Source organism: Crocuta crocuta, unplaced genomic scaffold (genome assembly GCF_008692635.1).
Source record: "Crocuta crocuta isolate KB4526 unplaced genomic scaffold, BGI_CrCroc_1.0 scaffold1013, whole genome shotgun sequence".
In the NCBI taxonomy this organism is placed as follows: Eukaryota; Metazoa; Chordata; class Mammalia; order Carnivora; family Hyaenidae; genus Crocuta; species Crocuta crocuta.
The window spans coordinates 162,042-175,510 of record NW_027531297.1 but is presented as its reverse complement, the minus strand read 5'-3'; the positions used below and the strand labels follow the sequence as shown (position 1 = coordinate 175,510).

The 13,469-nt window shown below is 48.6% G+C and overlaps 1 protein-coding gene across 1 annotated transcript in view; it reads left to right on the top strand.

The window, feature by feature from the left end:
• Nucleotides 1-13,469, top strand: part of CACNA1B (calcium voltage-gated channel subunit alpha1 B) — a 198,063-nt gene that overhangs the window by 48,878 nt on the left and 135,716 nt on the right. Inside the window, exons 8-11 of the mRNA XM_077771531.1 lie at nt 7,507-7,610; nt 10,624-10,739; nt 11,405-11,461; nt 12,489-12,578. Coding sequence (XP_077627657.1) covers nt 7,507-7,610; nt 10,624-10,739; nt 11,405-11,461; nt 12,489-12,578 — 367 coding nt within the window. The remainder of the gene's footprint in view (nt 1-7,506; nt 7,611-10,623; nt 10,740-11,404; nt 11,462-12,488; nt 12,579-13,469) is intronic.

Sequence of the window (13,469 nt, the reverse complement as noted above, 5' to 3'; positions counted from 1 at the left end):
CTGCTTGGATCGTGTTGGGGTCAGTAACCCAGCAGCCAGCTGAGGAAGAAGAACAGCGCCAGGCGTGGAGGGCAGACAGGGACCACGCCTCCCTCCCAGCGAAAGCAGCCAGCTGTGGCCAGCGAGCAGAGCAGATATTTTCAGTGTAAAGCATGTCAAGTAGTTTTATTGCCAGCTGGGATTGGACACTTAATTACTGAAGTGAGACTGTGTTTTCTAGTTGAAATGATTGTAGAACTTTCCACTACCTAGGAGTTATCAGAAGAGTAATAGGACTTATCCAAATTTTTATCCAGGGGCATGAATGTGATCAAAGGGACAGGGGGAGGTAAGTAAAGTTGGTTTATGGTTATACACATGTGGTTTTGCATATGCTCGCTGTACTGGCCACATACAGCTCTGAGGAAGGGTTGTGCAGATATTAGTTGCAAAGGCTGTGTTTTACAGTTAGCGCAGGTAGGGCCGGGTGTGCAGTGTGAGAGGGAAGAACCGAAGAGGATGCGACGTCAGCCACTGGGGAAGGTGGTGCCTTTTCTTGAGAAGGGAGACTTGGGGTGAGATCTTTGCTCGGTTTTGTTTCAGGGGAGTAGTAGTGAAGCCCAGCACTCTGATTCGACCCCTAATGTTTCAAAGAACTATTTTCATGCAAGGGAGACGCTGAGTATACAGTTGGGTATATGACAGGGAGCTCAGAGGAGACAGCACGGCTCAGGGTGTCTGTCTGAGATCATGGATGGAGGTTAACATTATGGCCGAGGATGTGATTGGCTCAGCAGGGAATGTAGAAGAAGCAAAGAAGGCCCAAGACTGAGCCATCTCTGAGCTTGGCTGGTGGGGGAATTCCAACATTCAGAAGACAAGTAGGAAAGAAAGAGACCAAGGTGGAGCCTGTGAGGCAGAGTAGAAACCACAGCCTGAGCGTGCTGTGTCTTGGAAGCAGAGCTAAGAACAAGGCTTTTAGAAAATGATCAGCTAGGTCAGAGGTCAAGAAAGATGCTGGTAAACTTGACAAGAGCAGTTTCGGTGGTGGGGTAAAAGGTGCAGGTTAAAGGTGAAGGCAGGATGACAGTGAGGACGGCAGCTGGAGTCGGCTCTCTCCCGGCTCCCTGTGAGGTGTCGCGAGACAGTGCGAGGGAACTGCGGGGACATATGGGGGTTGGCTGTTGTTTTTTTAAAAACTAAACTTTATTTGAGATAATTGAGGGCTTACATGCAGCTGTACGAAATAATACAGAGACCCCATGTTTCGTGTAATGGTTACAACCTGCAGAACTAGCGTGATCACGACTTGGATACTGGCACTGATGTCGTCGAGACGCACAACATTCCATCGCGGAAGGACCCCCGGCTGCCCTTGTGGCCACCAACTTCTCTCTTACCCTCACCCCCCTCAATCCCTGTGAACCACTGTCACATCTGTGATGTCAAGGAGGTTATATAAATGACACCATACTGTATGTTACTTTTTGGCATTGGGTGCTTTCACTCAGTGATTCTTTGGGGTTTCATCTAGATTAACGTGTGTCAGTAATTGGTTCCTTTCTATGGCTGAGCAGTCTTCTGTGATTTGGGCGGACCGGGTTTGTTTAACATTTACCTGTCACAGGACGTATGGGTTGTTTCAAGTTTAGGGCTGTTGTGAACATAATTGCTCTACACATTTCCATATGGGTTTTGAGTTTTCATTTCTCAGGGATAGAAACCCAGGAGTGCAATTTCTGGGTTGTATTGTGGTTGCAAGTTTAGTTTAAGAAGCTAAAAATTTCCCAGAGGGCTGTATTCTGTTGTGTTCTCACCAGGAGAGTGTGAATAATGTAGCCTCCTCACCAATATTTGATGTTGTCATTGTTTTTAACTTTAGCCATTCTGGTAAGTGTGTTCTGATATGTCATTATGGTATTAATCTGCACTTCCTAATGGCTAATGGTGTTAAGCCTCATTTCATACTTATTTGCCATTCATTTCTCTTCTTCAGGGAACTGTCTCTTCAGATATGTGGCTTGTAAATAATTTTTCCTACTCATTACTTGACTTTTCATACTCTTTACCTGGTTTTTCACAGAACAAGCATTCTTAATTGTGAAAAAGTCCAGTTTATCAATTTTTTCCTTTGTAGCTTGGACTTTTAGGGTCAAATCTTTAATCAGCACTTTGGAGTTTTCAGTATACAAGTCCTGTATATGTTTTGTTAGACATTCAAATGATTTTTATATGTTGATCTTATATCCTGCATCCTTGCTGAATTTACTTATTTATTCTAGGATATGTTTTGGAGAGTCTTTGGGATTTCCTGTGCAAACATGTCTGCAAACAAGAACAGTTTATTTCTTCCTTTCTAATTTGTATGACTGTTATTTTATTTCCTTGCCTTATTGCATTGGCTGAAACTTCCAGCATTATGTTAAATAAGAGAATATATTTCTATGCTCCCAATCTTAGCAAAAAAAACATTGAGTTTTTCAATGTTAAGTATAATGTTAACTGCAAATTTTTTGTTTTTTTTTGTGGATGTTCTTTATCAAACTGAGGCAGTTCTCTTATACCTACCTTTCTGAGAGGTTGTATCATGCTTGAGTGTTGAATTTTTTTGCATTGATATGATAATGTGATTTTTCCTTTAGTCTGTTAATACAGTGGATTACGTTGATTGAGTTTTGAATTTTGAAACAGCTTGGCATCCCCGGAACAAACCCCACATGGTCATGGTATATAATTATTTTTATACATTGCTTAAATCAATTTGTTAATATTTCATTAAGGATTCTGACATCCATATTCATGAGGGATTTTGGTCTGTAATTTCCTTCTATTTTGAATTATGTTTGTCTGGTTTTGGTATGAGGGCAATACAAGCTTTATAAAATGAATTAGAAAGTAGCTCCTTCTCTCTCATTTTCTAGAAGAGATCTGTATACGTGGTATTAATTCTTTTTTGGAGAATTGGGTCTAGAGATTTCTTTTTTAAATGTTTTTTTTTAATGTTTGTTTATTTATTTCTAGGAGAGAGAGAGAGAGAGAGACAGCGTGAGCAGGGGAGGGTCAGAGAGAGAGGGAGTCACAGACTGAAACAAGCTCCCGGCTCTGAGCTGGCAGTCAGCACAGAGCCCGACGCGGGGCTCGAACCCACGAACCGCGAGATCATGACCTAAGCGAAAGTCGGACGCTTAACCGACTAAGCCACCCAGGCGCCTCTCTTTTTTGAATGTTTATTTGTTATTTTGAGAGAGAGAGTGCACCAGAGCATGAGCTGGGGAGGGACAGAGAGAGAGGGAGACACAGAATCTCAAGCAGACTCCAGGCTCTGAGCTGTCAGCACAGAGCCCAATGGGGGACTTGAAGTCACAAACTGTGAGATCATGACTTGAGCTGAAGTTGGATGCTTTACTGACTAAACAGCCCAGGTGCCCCAAGATTTAATTCTTTTTTATATGGCTGAATGTATGTATGTATGTATGTATGTATGTATGTATATACATATAAATACATTTACATATAAACATATGTTTATATATCTTCTTTATCCATTCATCAATCAGTGGGCATTTGGGCTGTTTGCATGTCTTGGCTATTGTAAATAATTTTGCCATGAACATAGAGGTGAATGTATCCTTTTGAACTAGTGTTCTTATATTCTTTGGGTAAATACCCAGTAGTGTGATTGCTGGATTGTAGGGTAGTACTATTTTTAACTTTCTGAGAAAATGTACTATTTTCCAGAGTGGCTGCACCAGTTTGCATTCCCACTAACAGTGCGTGAGTGTTCCTTTTTCTCCACATCCTCAACAACGCCTATTGTTTCTTGTTAAAATTTAATTTTAAATTTAATCAAACAACCATGAAATAAGGTGGTATTTCATTTTGGCTTTGATTTGCATTTCCCTAATGACTTAATGATATTGAGAATCTTTTATCTGCTTATTACACCATTTATATGTCTTCTTTGGAAAAACGTATATTCAGATCATTTTCCCATTTTAAAATTGGTTACTTTGTCCTTTTATTATTGACCAGTATCTGTTATGGTTGCTAGACCCTTATCAGATATATGATTTGTAAATATTTCTCACATTTTGTGCATTGTCTTTTCACTTTCTTGATGGTGTCATTTGAATTATGAACAATTTTTATTTTGATGAAGTCCAATTTTTCTGTTTTTATTTTCACCATTGTGCTTTTGGTGTTATAGCTAAGAATTCATTATCAAATCCAAAGTCATGAAGATTTACTCCTATATTTTCTCTTAAGAGTTTTCTTGTTTCTGCTCTCATATTTAGGTCTAGGATACATTTTAATTTTTGTATGTGATGTAAGGTAGGGAGTCAGCATTATCCTTTGCAAGTGGATATCCAGTTGTCTTGGTACCATTTGTTGAAAAGACTGTTCTTTCCCCCATTGAATTTCTTGGCACCACTGTTGAAAAATCAATTGATCATAAATGTAAGGGTTTATTTCTGTATCATCAGTTTTATTCCATTGATCAATATGTCATTTTTAGGGGGGAGATTTTTTAAATTACAATTTCACTTTCCTTAATAATTGTAGTACTGTTAAATTTGGCTATTTTACATTGGATGAGTTGTGGTAGTTTGTGTGTTTTGAGAACTTGGTCCATTTCCTCCATGTGATTGAATGTATGTAGAGTTGTTTGTGGTATTCCTTCATTAACCTTTTGATGTTTGCTGGGTCTGTAGTGATATCCCCGGTTTCATTCATAATATTGATAATATGTATCTTTTCTCCTTTTTTCTTGGTCAGTGTTGTTAGAGGTATGTCAATGTAACCGATTTTTTTCAGAGAACCAAGTTAAAAATTTGCATTTTTTCTATTGTTTTTCTTCTCAACTTGGTTAATTTATGCTCTTAACATTATATTTATTTATATAACAAAACATATTATATGTTTTGTTTGGGTTTATGTTGCTCTTTTTTTTTCTAGCATCATGAGGTGGAAGTTTAGATTATTGATTTGAGACTTTTCCTCTTTGTAATGTATGTATTTAGTGACAGAAATTTCCCTCCTGGCACTGCGTTAGCTGTGCCCTTCAAATTTTATATATTATATTTTCATTTTTATTCAGTTCAGTGTATTTTTATATTTCCCTTGAGACTTCTTCTTTGACCCAAGGACTATTTAGAATTGTTTTCCACCTATAAGTAAGGTGTTATTTCTCTTTTGCCGCTTGAAAGATTTTTGATTTGTCTTTAGTTTTCATAAATTTGACTATGATATGTCATGCTGTAGATTTCTTTGGGTTTATTTTATTTTATTTTTTATTTCTATTTTTTATTACAGAGAGAGAGAGAGAGAGTGCATGCACACACACAGCAGGGGAGGGGCAGAGGGAGAGGGAGCGGGAGTGTTGCGGAGGCTCCACACTCGGCATGGAGCCCGTCACAGGGCTCAGTCCCATGGCGCTGGGGCCACAACCAGAGCTGAAACCAACTGAGCCACCCGGGAGGCCCAGATTTATCTTATTTGGTGCTTGGTTAGCTTCTTGAATCTGTAGGTTTATGTCTCTTGACAAATTTAAGAAGTTTTCAAGCATTTTTGTCTTTAGTACTTTCCAGCCTCCATGAGTGCATGGCGGCCACTCCCAGCACACTGAGCACTCCTGTACTTTGCCGTCCTGATGACATGAATGTTAGGGCTGTTGTCATAGTCCCACAGGTGCTTTAGTCTCTGTTCTGTTTTTTTTTTTTTTTTTTTTTTTGTTTGTTTTTGAAGTCAGGTTTCTTTCGGTTTATCAGACTGGGTAACTTCTAGTTTTCTTTTTTACTCTTCACTTATTCTTTCCTCTGTCTCCTCCATTCTGTTGTTGTGCCTTCCATTTAGATTTTTATTTTGATTATTGTGGTTTTCAGTTCTACATTTTCCATTTGGTTCTTCTTTATGTCTTCTACTTGTTTGCTGATACTATTTATTTGTTGAGATTTTCTATTTTTGAGTGTGTTTCAAGTGTGTACATGATTACTCTCTGAAGTATTTTTATAATAGCTGCTTTAAAATCTTTGTCAGATACTTTTTACTATCTCTGTCATCTAATGTTGGTAATATGTATCAGTCAGGGTCCTCCAGAAATATAGAGCCGATAGGATGTATATGTACGTGTGTGTATATAGATACATATGAAGAGAGAGAGAGAAATTGACTAATTTGTTATTGGGAATTGTTTCTTGTGATTATGAAGACTGGCAAGTCCAAATCTGCAGTTTGAGCTGGCAGGGCCAAGACCCAGGAGAGATGGTGGTACATTTCCAGTCTGGAAGCCAACAGGTGGAAACCCAGTAGAGCCAATGGTGCGATGAAGTCTGAGGGCAGTCTACCAGGGAATTCCCTTTTACCTGGAGGAGAGTTGGTCTTTTTGTTCTACTCAGACCTTCAACTTACTGGATGAGGTCCACCACATTATGGGAGGGAATCTGCTTTACTCTGTCAGTTAAAATGTTAATCTCCTCCCAAACACATTTACAGAAACACCCAGAATAATGTTTGATTAAATATCTAGGGACCCCATGGCCCAGTCAAGGTTGACACACAAAATTAACCATACAGCATCTGTTGATTTTCTTTTTTTCCATTCTGTTTGTTCCTTTCCTGATTCTTGGCATGGCAGATGAGTTTCAGTTGAAAACTGGACACTTTATGGGGTGCCCGGGTGGCTCAGTCCATTAAGCATCCGACTTCAGCTCAGGCTCGAGCCCCGCATTGGGCTCTTTGCTAACAGCTCAGAGCCTGGAGCCTGCTTTGGATTCTGTGTGTGTGTCTCTCTCTCTCTGGCCCTCCCACACTCATGCTCTTTTTCTCTTTGTCTCAATAATAAACAAACATTAAAAAATTTAAAAAAAAAAAAAGAAAACTGGACAGTATTGGTACTGTGTTATGAGACCCAGGCTATAAAAGTCGAAAGATCTAGGAGATGCCTTTCTTTGCATTCAGTTTTTAGATTATGCCTGAGTGCTGGCTTGTGGCTGAAACCAGGCACATGGTAAGAACTGTTCCTGGGGACTTGTGGACCTGCACTTGACCCGGGGGAAATACGGCATGGGGCTCACTGCCTCTGAGCTGTGGAAGCTGCTGCAGACTCGAGCCTGGGGCCCGTGGGCTCCATTCAGGGGAAGTGTCTTTGGAGCTGACTGGTATGTCTAGCACCCTGGGAAGAATAGGGAAGCTGTCCAAGCAGAGGCTGGCATGCAGCCCTCAAGGTGTCTTGGGACCCTTTGCCTCCCTGGAACAACTCGTTGGCTTTTTAGCATTGCTGGGCAGTGACCAGGACTGCTAAGTGTCCTTGGTCTTTCGAGAGCTGCAGCTCCAGTGAAAGCTCTGTGGGACAAAGGCAGGCAAGTCTGCTGTAGGTCCTGTGTGGACTCCCCGTGTCGGGACCTCCCAGTACCTGAACTCTCCCTGCCTAGGCGCTACCAGGTATTTGAGGTCGGGTCAGGGGCACTTCGGTAACCAGCGCTGTGTGTCTTGTCCACCTGGTTTTCCTCATCTTCCCTTTGCTTCCAGACAAATGATGCAGCTGGCAACACCTGGAACTGGCTCTACTTCATCCCTCTCATCATCATCGGCTCCTTCTTCATGCTCAACCTGGTGTTGGGTGTGCTCTCAGGGTAAGAGGCCTCATGGGCTTGTGTGCTGCCTGCCCCTCCGTGTTCTCAGGCTAGGGGAACAGATGGTGGGGTCAGATATGGGCATGCGTGACGTGGGAAAGGCCTCATGGCCACCCTCTGTGGTGGCCGCTCCTAGCATAGTGAGCTCTGGCCAGCCCTTCCTTTGTGCTGCCATCCTGACCTCTGCCATGACCGTTGTCTGGTCCTGGCCTCCTTACCTCTATCCCACCTTGGCCTTCACTTGGCTCTGATGATGGGGGAGGGGCTACTGCTGCGCCTCACCTGGGTCCTGGTGGAGTTTCTGGGAGTGGAGGGTGATGGGGCCGTCCTGTATCTTAGATTCTCCAGCCCAGCCTTCACCCCTAGCTTGCTCCTCCTCTCCAGTCACTTTTCGGTGCTGAACGCCTCTAGTAGAGAGTAAGGGACGGTGTGGGGCTAGGAGTCCCTCCTGAAGAAAGGTGCTTCCCGACCCCACATTGCAGTGAGATGGGGCACACAGCACCCTCTTGTCTGTACGGACCAATGGCTACAGAAATGCTGTGTGCTTAGGGGCACAGATGGGGTTGGTGTTTGAGGCCCCTGCCCTTCCACCAGGCTGAGGAAGCTGTGTTGGGAAGGCCTGGCCTGCTCTCTGCCCCCACCTTGGTGTCATACCTGCTGTAAGACTGGAGGAGAACAACTCTTCCCTGCCCGCCCTGAAGATTCCTGCTCAGGCCCAGGTTCCTAAGGGAGGCCAGGGGAGAGGCTGGTGGGCTCAAGGGGCAGCTGTCTTACTGGCCTGGAAAGGGACAGCCACTGAGAGGACAGTGGTTAGGGGCCAAGGCCTGCGTGCTCTGGCTCTGAAATGTATCCTTGGCCCCGTCCTATCCTGTGAGGGGTATGTCACTGGCATGTCTTTCCAAGCACTTCCGTAGGACGGGCAAGCCCACAGCACAGGGGACGGATGTAGAACTTCTAGTCTCGTGAGGGAATTGCATTGTCGGAGCTCAATGGGGTCAATGGGAAGCCAGGGGAGACCTGGAGCTCTGGCAGCAAAGCCACCTAGGGAAGGGGCCTTTCCGTTGAGACCCAAGAGGGGACCAGGGATGCACTCAGCGAAGGAGGGAGGAGGGCCTCCCGGCAGAGGAGAGCTGGGTTGGAGGCCCAGAGGGACGAGGGGTGCAGGGATGCTCAGAGCTGGAACCAGAGGTGTGGAGGGGAGAGAGGGCGCTGGGCTGGCAGACGGCAGGCTGCGTGGAGCGTGGGCTCCGCGCTGAGGACAGTGCACGGTAGGGAGGTGGTGGAACATGAGTGGGTTCGTGGCGAGTTGGGATAGCAGCCTGCTCAGCCTGGCTTTGTGCAGCTGACCCTGGAGAATGTGCACGAAGAACTCTGGGGTTGGGGGCTGCTACACTGAGCAGGGCCACGAATGATGTGACTGTGGAGCCCTTCTCTGCACTGTGAGCACCCTGGCCTCTGGGAATGGGATGATATGGGATGGTTTTCCTAACTGTCTCAGCTAAGCCTTCCCTCAGGCCTCCCGGCGAAGCAGAGGGACCCCAGGGCTCTCTTTCAGGCCTAGGGAGGCTTGGAGATGGCAAGGCCCCTAAGGCCAGGAGTCAACGCCCAGCATGTGTGTCCCACGGAAGCAGTGGTTAGAAGCCACTTCTGCAGCCTGGCCTGGGGAAAGCTTGCCCTGCAGGACGCTGTCCGTGTCTGGGCAAGAGCTGCTGGAGTAGCGGGCTTGGAGCCAGCCAGCCTCCCGGTCTCCGTCCCAGAGGAGCAGTGTCAGCGAGTCCTCTTGTGGCTTTTCTTATCAGTTAGAACTGATGCCTGGGGAAGGCAGGCCCCGCTGCCGGCTCTCATTTGGGAAGTGGCTGCTGTGTGCAGGGCCTAGATTGCTGCAGCAAGTTTCACTGGTGGCTCTGAGACGGACTCAGGCAGTGCCTCACCCCTGTACCCCAGGCCCTCCTGCCCTCATCGTGGCCAAGGGAGAGGGCCTGAATGGAGAGGGGAGGAGGAGAGGGGTCCTGTGTTCTACAGATTCAAGGTTTGGGAGGGATGGGAGGTCCACGCAGGAGCTGGCTCCTCCCATCGCCAGGGCTGCCATAGCTCAGGCCTTGGTGGACACTTGGCCATGAGCTTGGGTCAGTGCTGGCCAGAGCTGAGCTCTGTCTCCTGCTGTGGCTGTGTGCCAGGAGTCAGGCCTGCCAGGCTCACTACACCAAGCGCAGAAGCTGATTCTCTTGGAGGAGAAACAACCACTCAGCTGAGACCAGACATTTCTATTCTGCCATGGGACTGTGCCCGCCTACCCTTTGGGGACCTGGATCCTGCCCCAAGCCTGAGCTGAGAAGCTTGCCAGGCTGTATGCTAGGTGCCTGTGTGCCTGTGTGCCTGTGTGTGAATGGCTTCCTTCTGGAAGTGTGAGGTTGAAAGCTTGGCTGGGAGGCTGGGGCTGAGCTGCTGAGGACCAAGGAGGGCAGAAATCTCTCTCCTGGTCAGAATTTTGGGCAAGGTGGCTTGCACAGGCTGTAGAATGTTTTCCTTTGGTCTCCAGCTTGCCCCATCCAGTCCCTTCTTGCCCTGTTCCTGTCTGTCCATCCCCTCCTAGCAAGGGCTCTGGGTCTGAACCAGCAGAAGAAACAAAGTGGAAGTCCTCTGGGCAATTCTTGACCAGAAGCTCCCCATAGGATGGCAGGTGACAGGGCCCGGCACTCAGAGGGAAGGATGTGCCTCGGCCTGCTCTGGGGAGGGGGGGTAGCATTGTCCTTGCCCTCTGGAGTCACCTCTGGGGACTGTGGTGCTGTCCCTTTGTACTGACGGAGTCTGAGGAAGGAGGGTTCACCTGGGCCCTCTGAGGGCTCAGGCTGGAAGAGGCCATGGTGGGTAAGACTCCCTGGGAGGGGCGGCCCGTGACCTGCGTGTCATGTCCCAGCCTCTTCCTGGTTCTCTTTGCCTCTGTGTCTGCATACCCATGGGTGTGCTCACACTCACCTGCTCTGCTTACTTTTCTGGCCCCTGCATAATGCAGAGAGTTTGCCAAGGAGCGTGAGAGGGTGGAGAACCGCCGGGCCTTCCTGAAGCTTCGCCGGCAGCAGCAGATTGAGCGGGAGCTCAATGGGTACCTGGAATGGATCTTCAAGGCTGGTGAGAACCGGGGCCTGCTGCCCTGCTCCTGGCCTGTCCTTTGTCAGTGTAGCTGGAGCCCTAGCCCTGGGGTGGGTGAGACCAGTCTGGGGGTGGGGCGGGGCTGAGGTGCCGGAAGTGTATTCTTCAGCTGACCCTGGGTCCTGACACAGGGCGGCCCTATGGCTCTGGAGACACTGGCCCTTCTAATGGAGGCTTCTGGCGTGGCCTAGCCTAGTTTCTGTTTCTGCCTATCAGACTCGAGCACCCTGCCCTTGACCTCAGTGTGTTCTGCGCCCTGGCTCTGGGTTTTGTCAAGCCTGGGGTTTCTGACCGCCCCCCAGCCCGGCCAGCATTCTTTCCTCCATTTGGGGTACCTGCTATGCCTCCTCAAGCGCCTCGTCAGGCAGGAACTCACCCAGTGTGGTGGCTGCTCTCAGGGGAGGGTGATGTGAACACGGGGACAGGACAGGCCCTCCTCGTGAGGCACCGTATGTGGGACACATAGAGGGTGTGTGTCTCAGGAAAAGCTCAGCCATGAGCTCCACATCCTTCTGGAATATAAGGCTGAGAAGGCAGGATCGGCAGCAGAGGCGTGTCTTCATTCTGCTGTTTTCCTGAGGAGCAAGCCCCGGGCGAGGGGAGGGACAGGGAAGCTCCCAGCTGAGGCTGTGTCTCCCTCACAGAGGAAGTCATGCTGGCTGAGGAGGACAAGAATGCGGAGGAGAAGTCCCCTCTGGATGGTAGGTGACCACTGTTAGCACTCCGTGCCCAGGGAGCCACGTGTGCATGCTTGCGTGTGTGGTATGCGAGGCTTCCGCCCTGCTAGGCAGCTGCACGCCCAGCACCTTACACACGGCCTGGGGCAGCCCTGTTCTGGAGGTCACTGCACGCTCCCGGGCAGTCGTGTGCTGTGGACCAGAGTGAATGTAGCAGGCGGTGGGCTCAGACACCATACCTGCCGAGGTGTCAGCCGGGGGCCCAGCCTGTGCTCACCGGATGGACCTGAGAGCTGTGTTCTCCAACATGACAGTTTACACATGACTGTGTAACCTCACGCGTAAGTCCACTGCAGTGAAATAAAAGTGAAGGTCCTGTTCCTCAGGCTCACCCACTATACCTCAAGTGTTCAATATGCAATAGACAGATGGGGCTAGAGCCTACTATACTGGTCAGCGTAAACACAGATCACTTCCTTCATTATAGAAAGTTCTATTGGACTGTGCAGTTTCTAGAAGTGTTTAAAGTTCAGGTTTAAACCAGGTTGTGTCTGTCTAGAGGCCAGTGTGATGTGGCTCCCAGATTGCCATGGAAGTCCCCCTAGCATAGCCTGGGCCCACGGGGGCAGGCCACGTGGGCCAGTGTGGCCATGGTCACTAGCCTGACTACTCGCACAGTCCCAGTGACAGGAAGGCCGTCCTGTTTCCGCACCTGTGGCTCTGCGCTCATCTGCGCTGGCCCCTCTGCAGACCTGATGCTCTCTCTGGCCCCAGAGTGGGCTGCTTGGCAGCGGGCTGCAGTCCTGGCCTTGCTTACAGACGTCTCCTGGTCTCCCTGGTAGCCAGGCCCTCCCCACTGATGTCATCATGGAGAAAAGGGAAAGTGGCACTCCCTCAAAATTCCTTGTCCTCTGTGCCCTGAAGACTGAGAGGGGCCCACAGGGGCCAGGATAGATGGTCGCATGATCGTCTGAGAGACACCCCAGCCCTGAGGCAGGTGAGCTGGGTGCTGGCTCATGCAGTCCCCTCTCCCCACCCTTGTTTAAAGCAGTGTTGAAGAGAGCAGCCACCAAGAAGAGCCGGAATGACCTGATCCATGCCGAGGAGGGGGAGGACCGGTTTGCAGACCTCTGTGCTGTTGGTGAGTCTGTTTGGGTCCTCCTGCGTAGTGGGGCCTGTCCTGTGACTGGGTACAGGAATTCCCGCACTTCTTGCCTGTCCTAGCTTCCTGTCTGTCCCCTAGGCTCCCTAGCCCTCTGGGGCCACCCCCTTCCCTTCCTCCCTACCGCCCACACTCCCATGTCCACGCTGATGGCAGGAGGTACAGTGCCCTCTGCCCTCTGCTGTGTGCTCAGCTTTCTTTCGTCGGGCCAGGCAGTGGGGTGAGCTGTGTGTTCAGCTCCTGGAAGTTCCTTTTTGCCCACTGCCTCCTGCCTATTCCCGTCAGTGCAGCCCTGGCTGCCTCGTCTCTACCACGCCAACATGGACACAGAGCCTTGGGCCGTACCCCAGAGCTGAAGGCTACGTGTGCGTTACTGACTGTGGGGACCGAAAGGTTCTGGCTGTCTCTCTTCCCAGCCCCTGTCTGTCTTCCGTGCTCCTGGGGCCTCTGGCTTCATCCCCTTCTTCTCACATGGTAAAAGAGAAATTCCGGTTACTGTATCACACAGAGCTGTTTTAGTTCCCTTCCTCAGTCTGGTACCAGAAGTGCCTAGACCTTTTCCCACCAAATGCCCTGTTACTGTGCATTCTGCAGCAGAAGGGGGCTGAGCCATGGGCCTCCACCGTGGTGGTTGGAGACGGGCCTGCATGGCAGTGAGCTTCTCGTTGAGGGGCACCAGGTCAAAGATAATGCAGGCGGCCTTGGTCTCCAGCCGTCTGTGAGCAGGTCTGAGTCAGAGGTCTGCGTCTCATTATGTGGTTGCATTTATGAGACAACCTTTTTTAAAAAAAATTTTAATGTGTATTTATTTTTGAGAGAGAGAGAGAGTGTGAGTGGGGTGGGGGGGACAGAAAGAGGGAGACAAAGAAT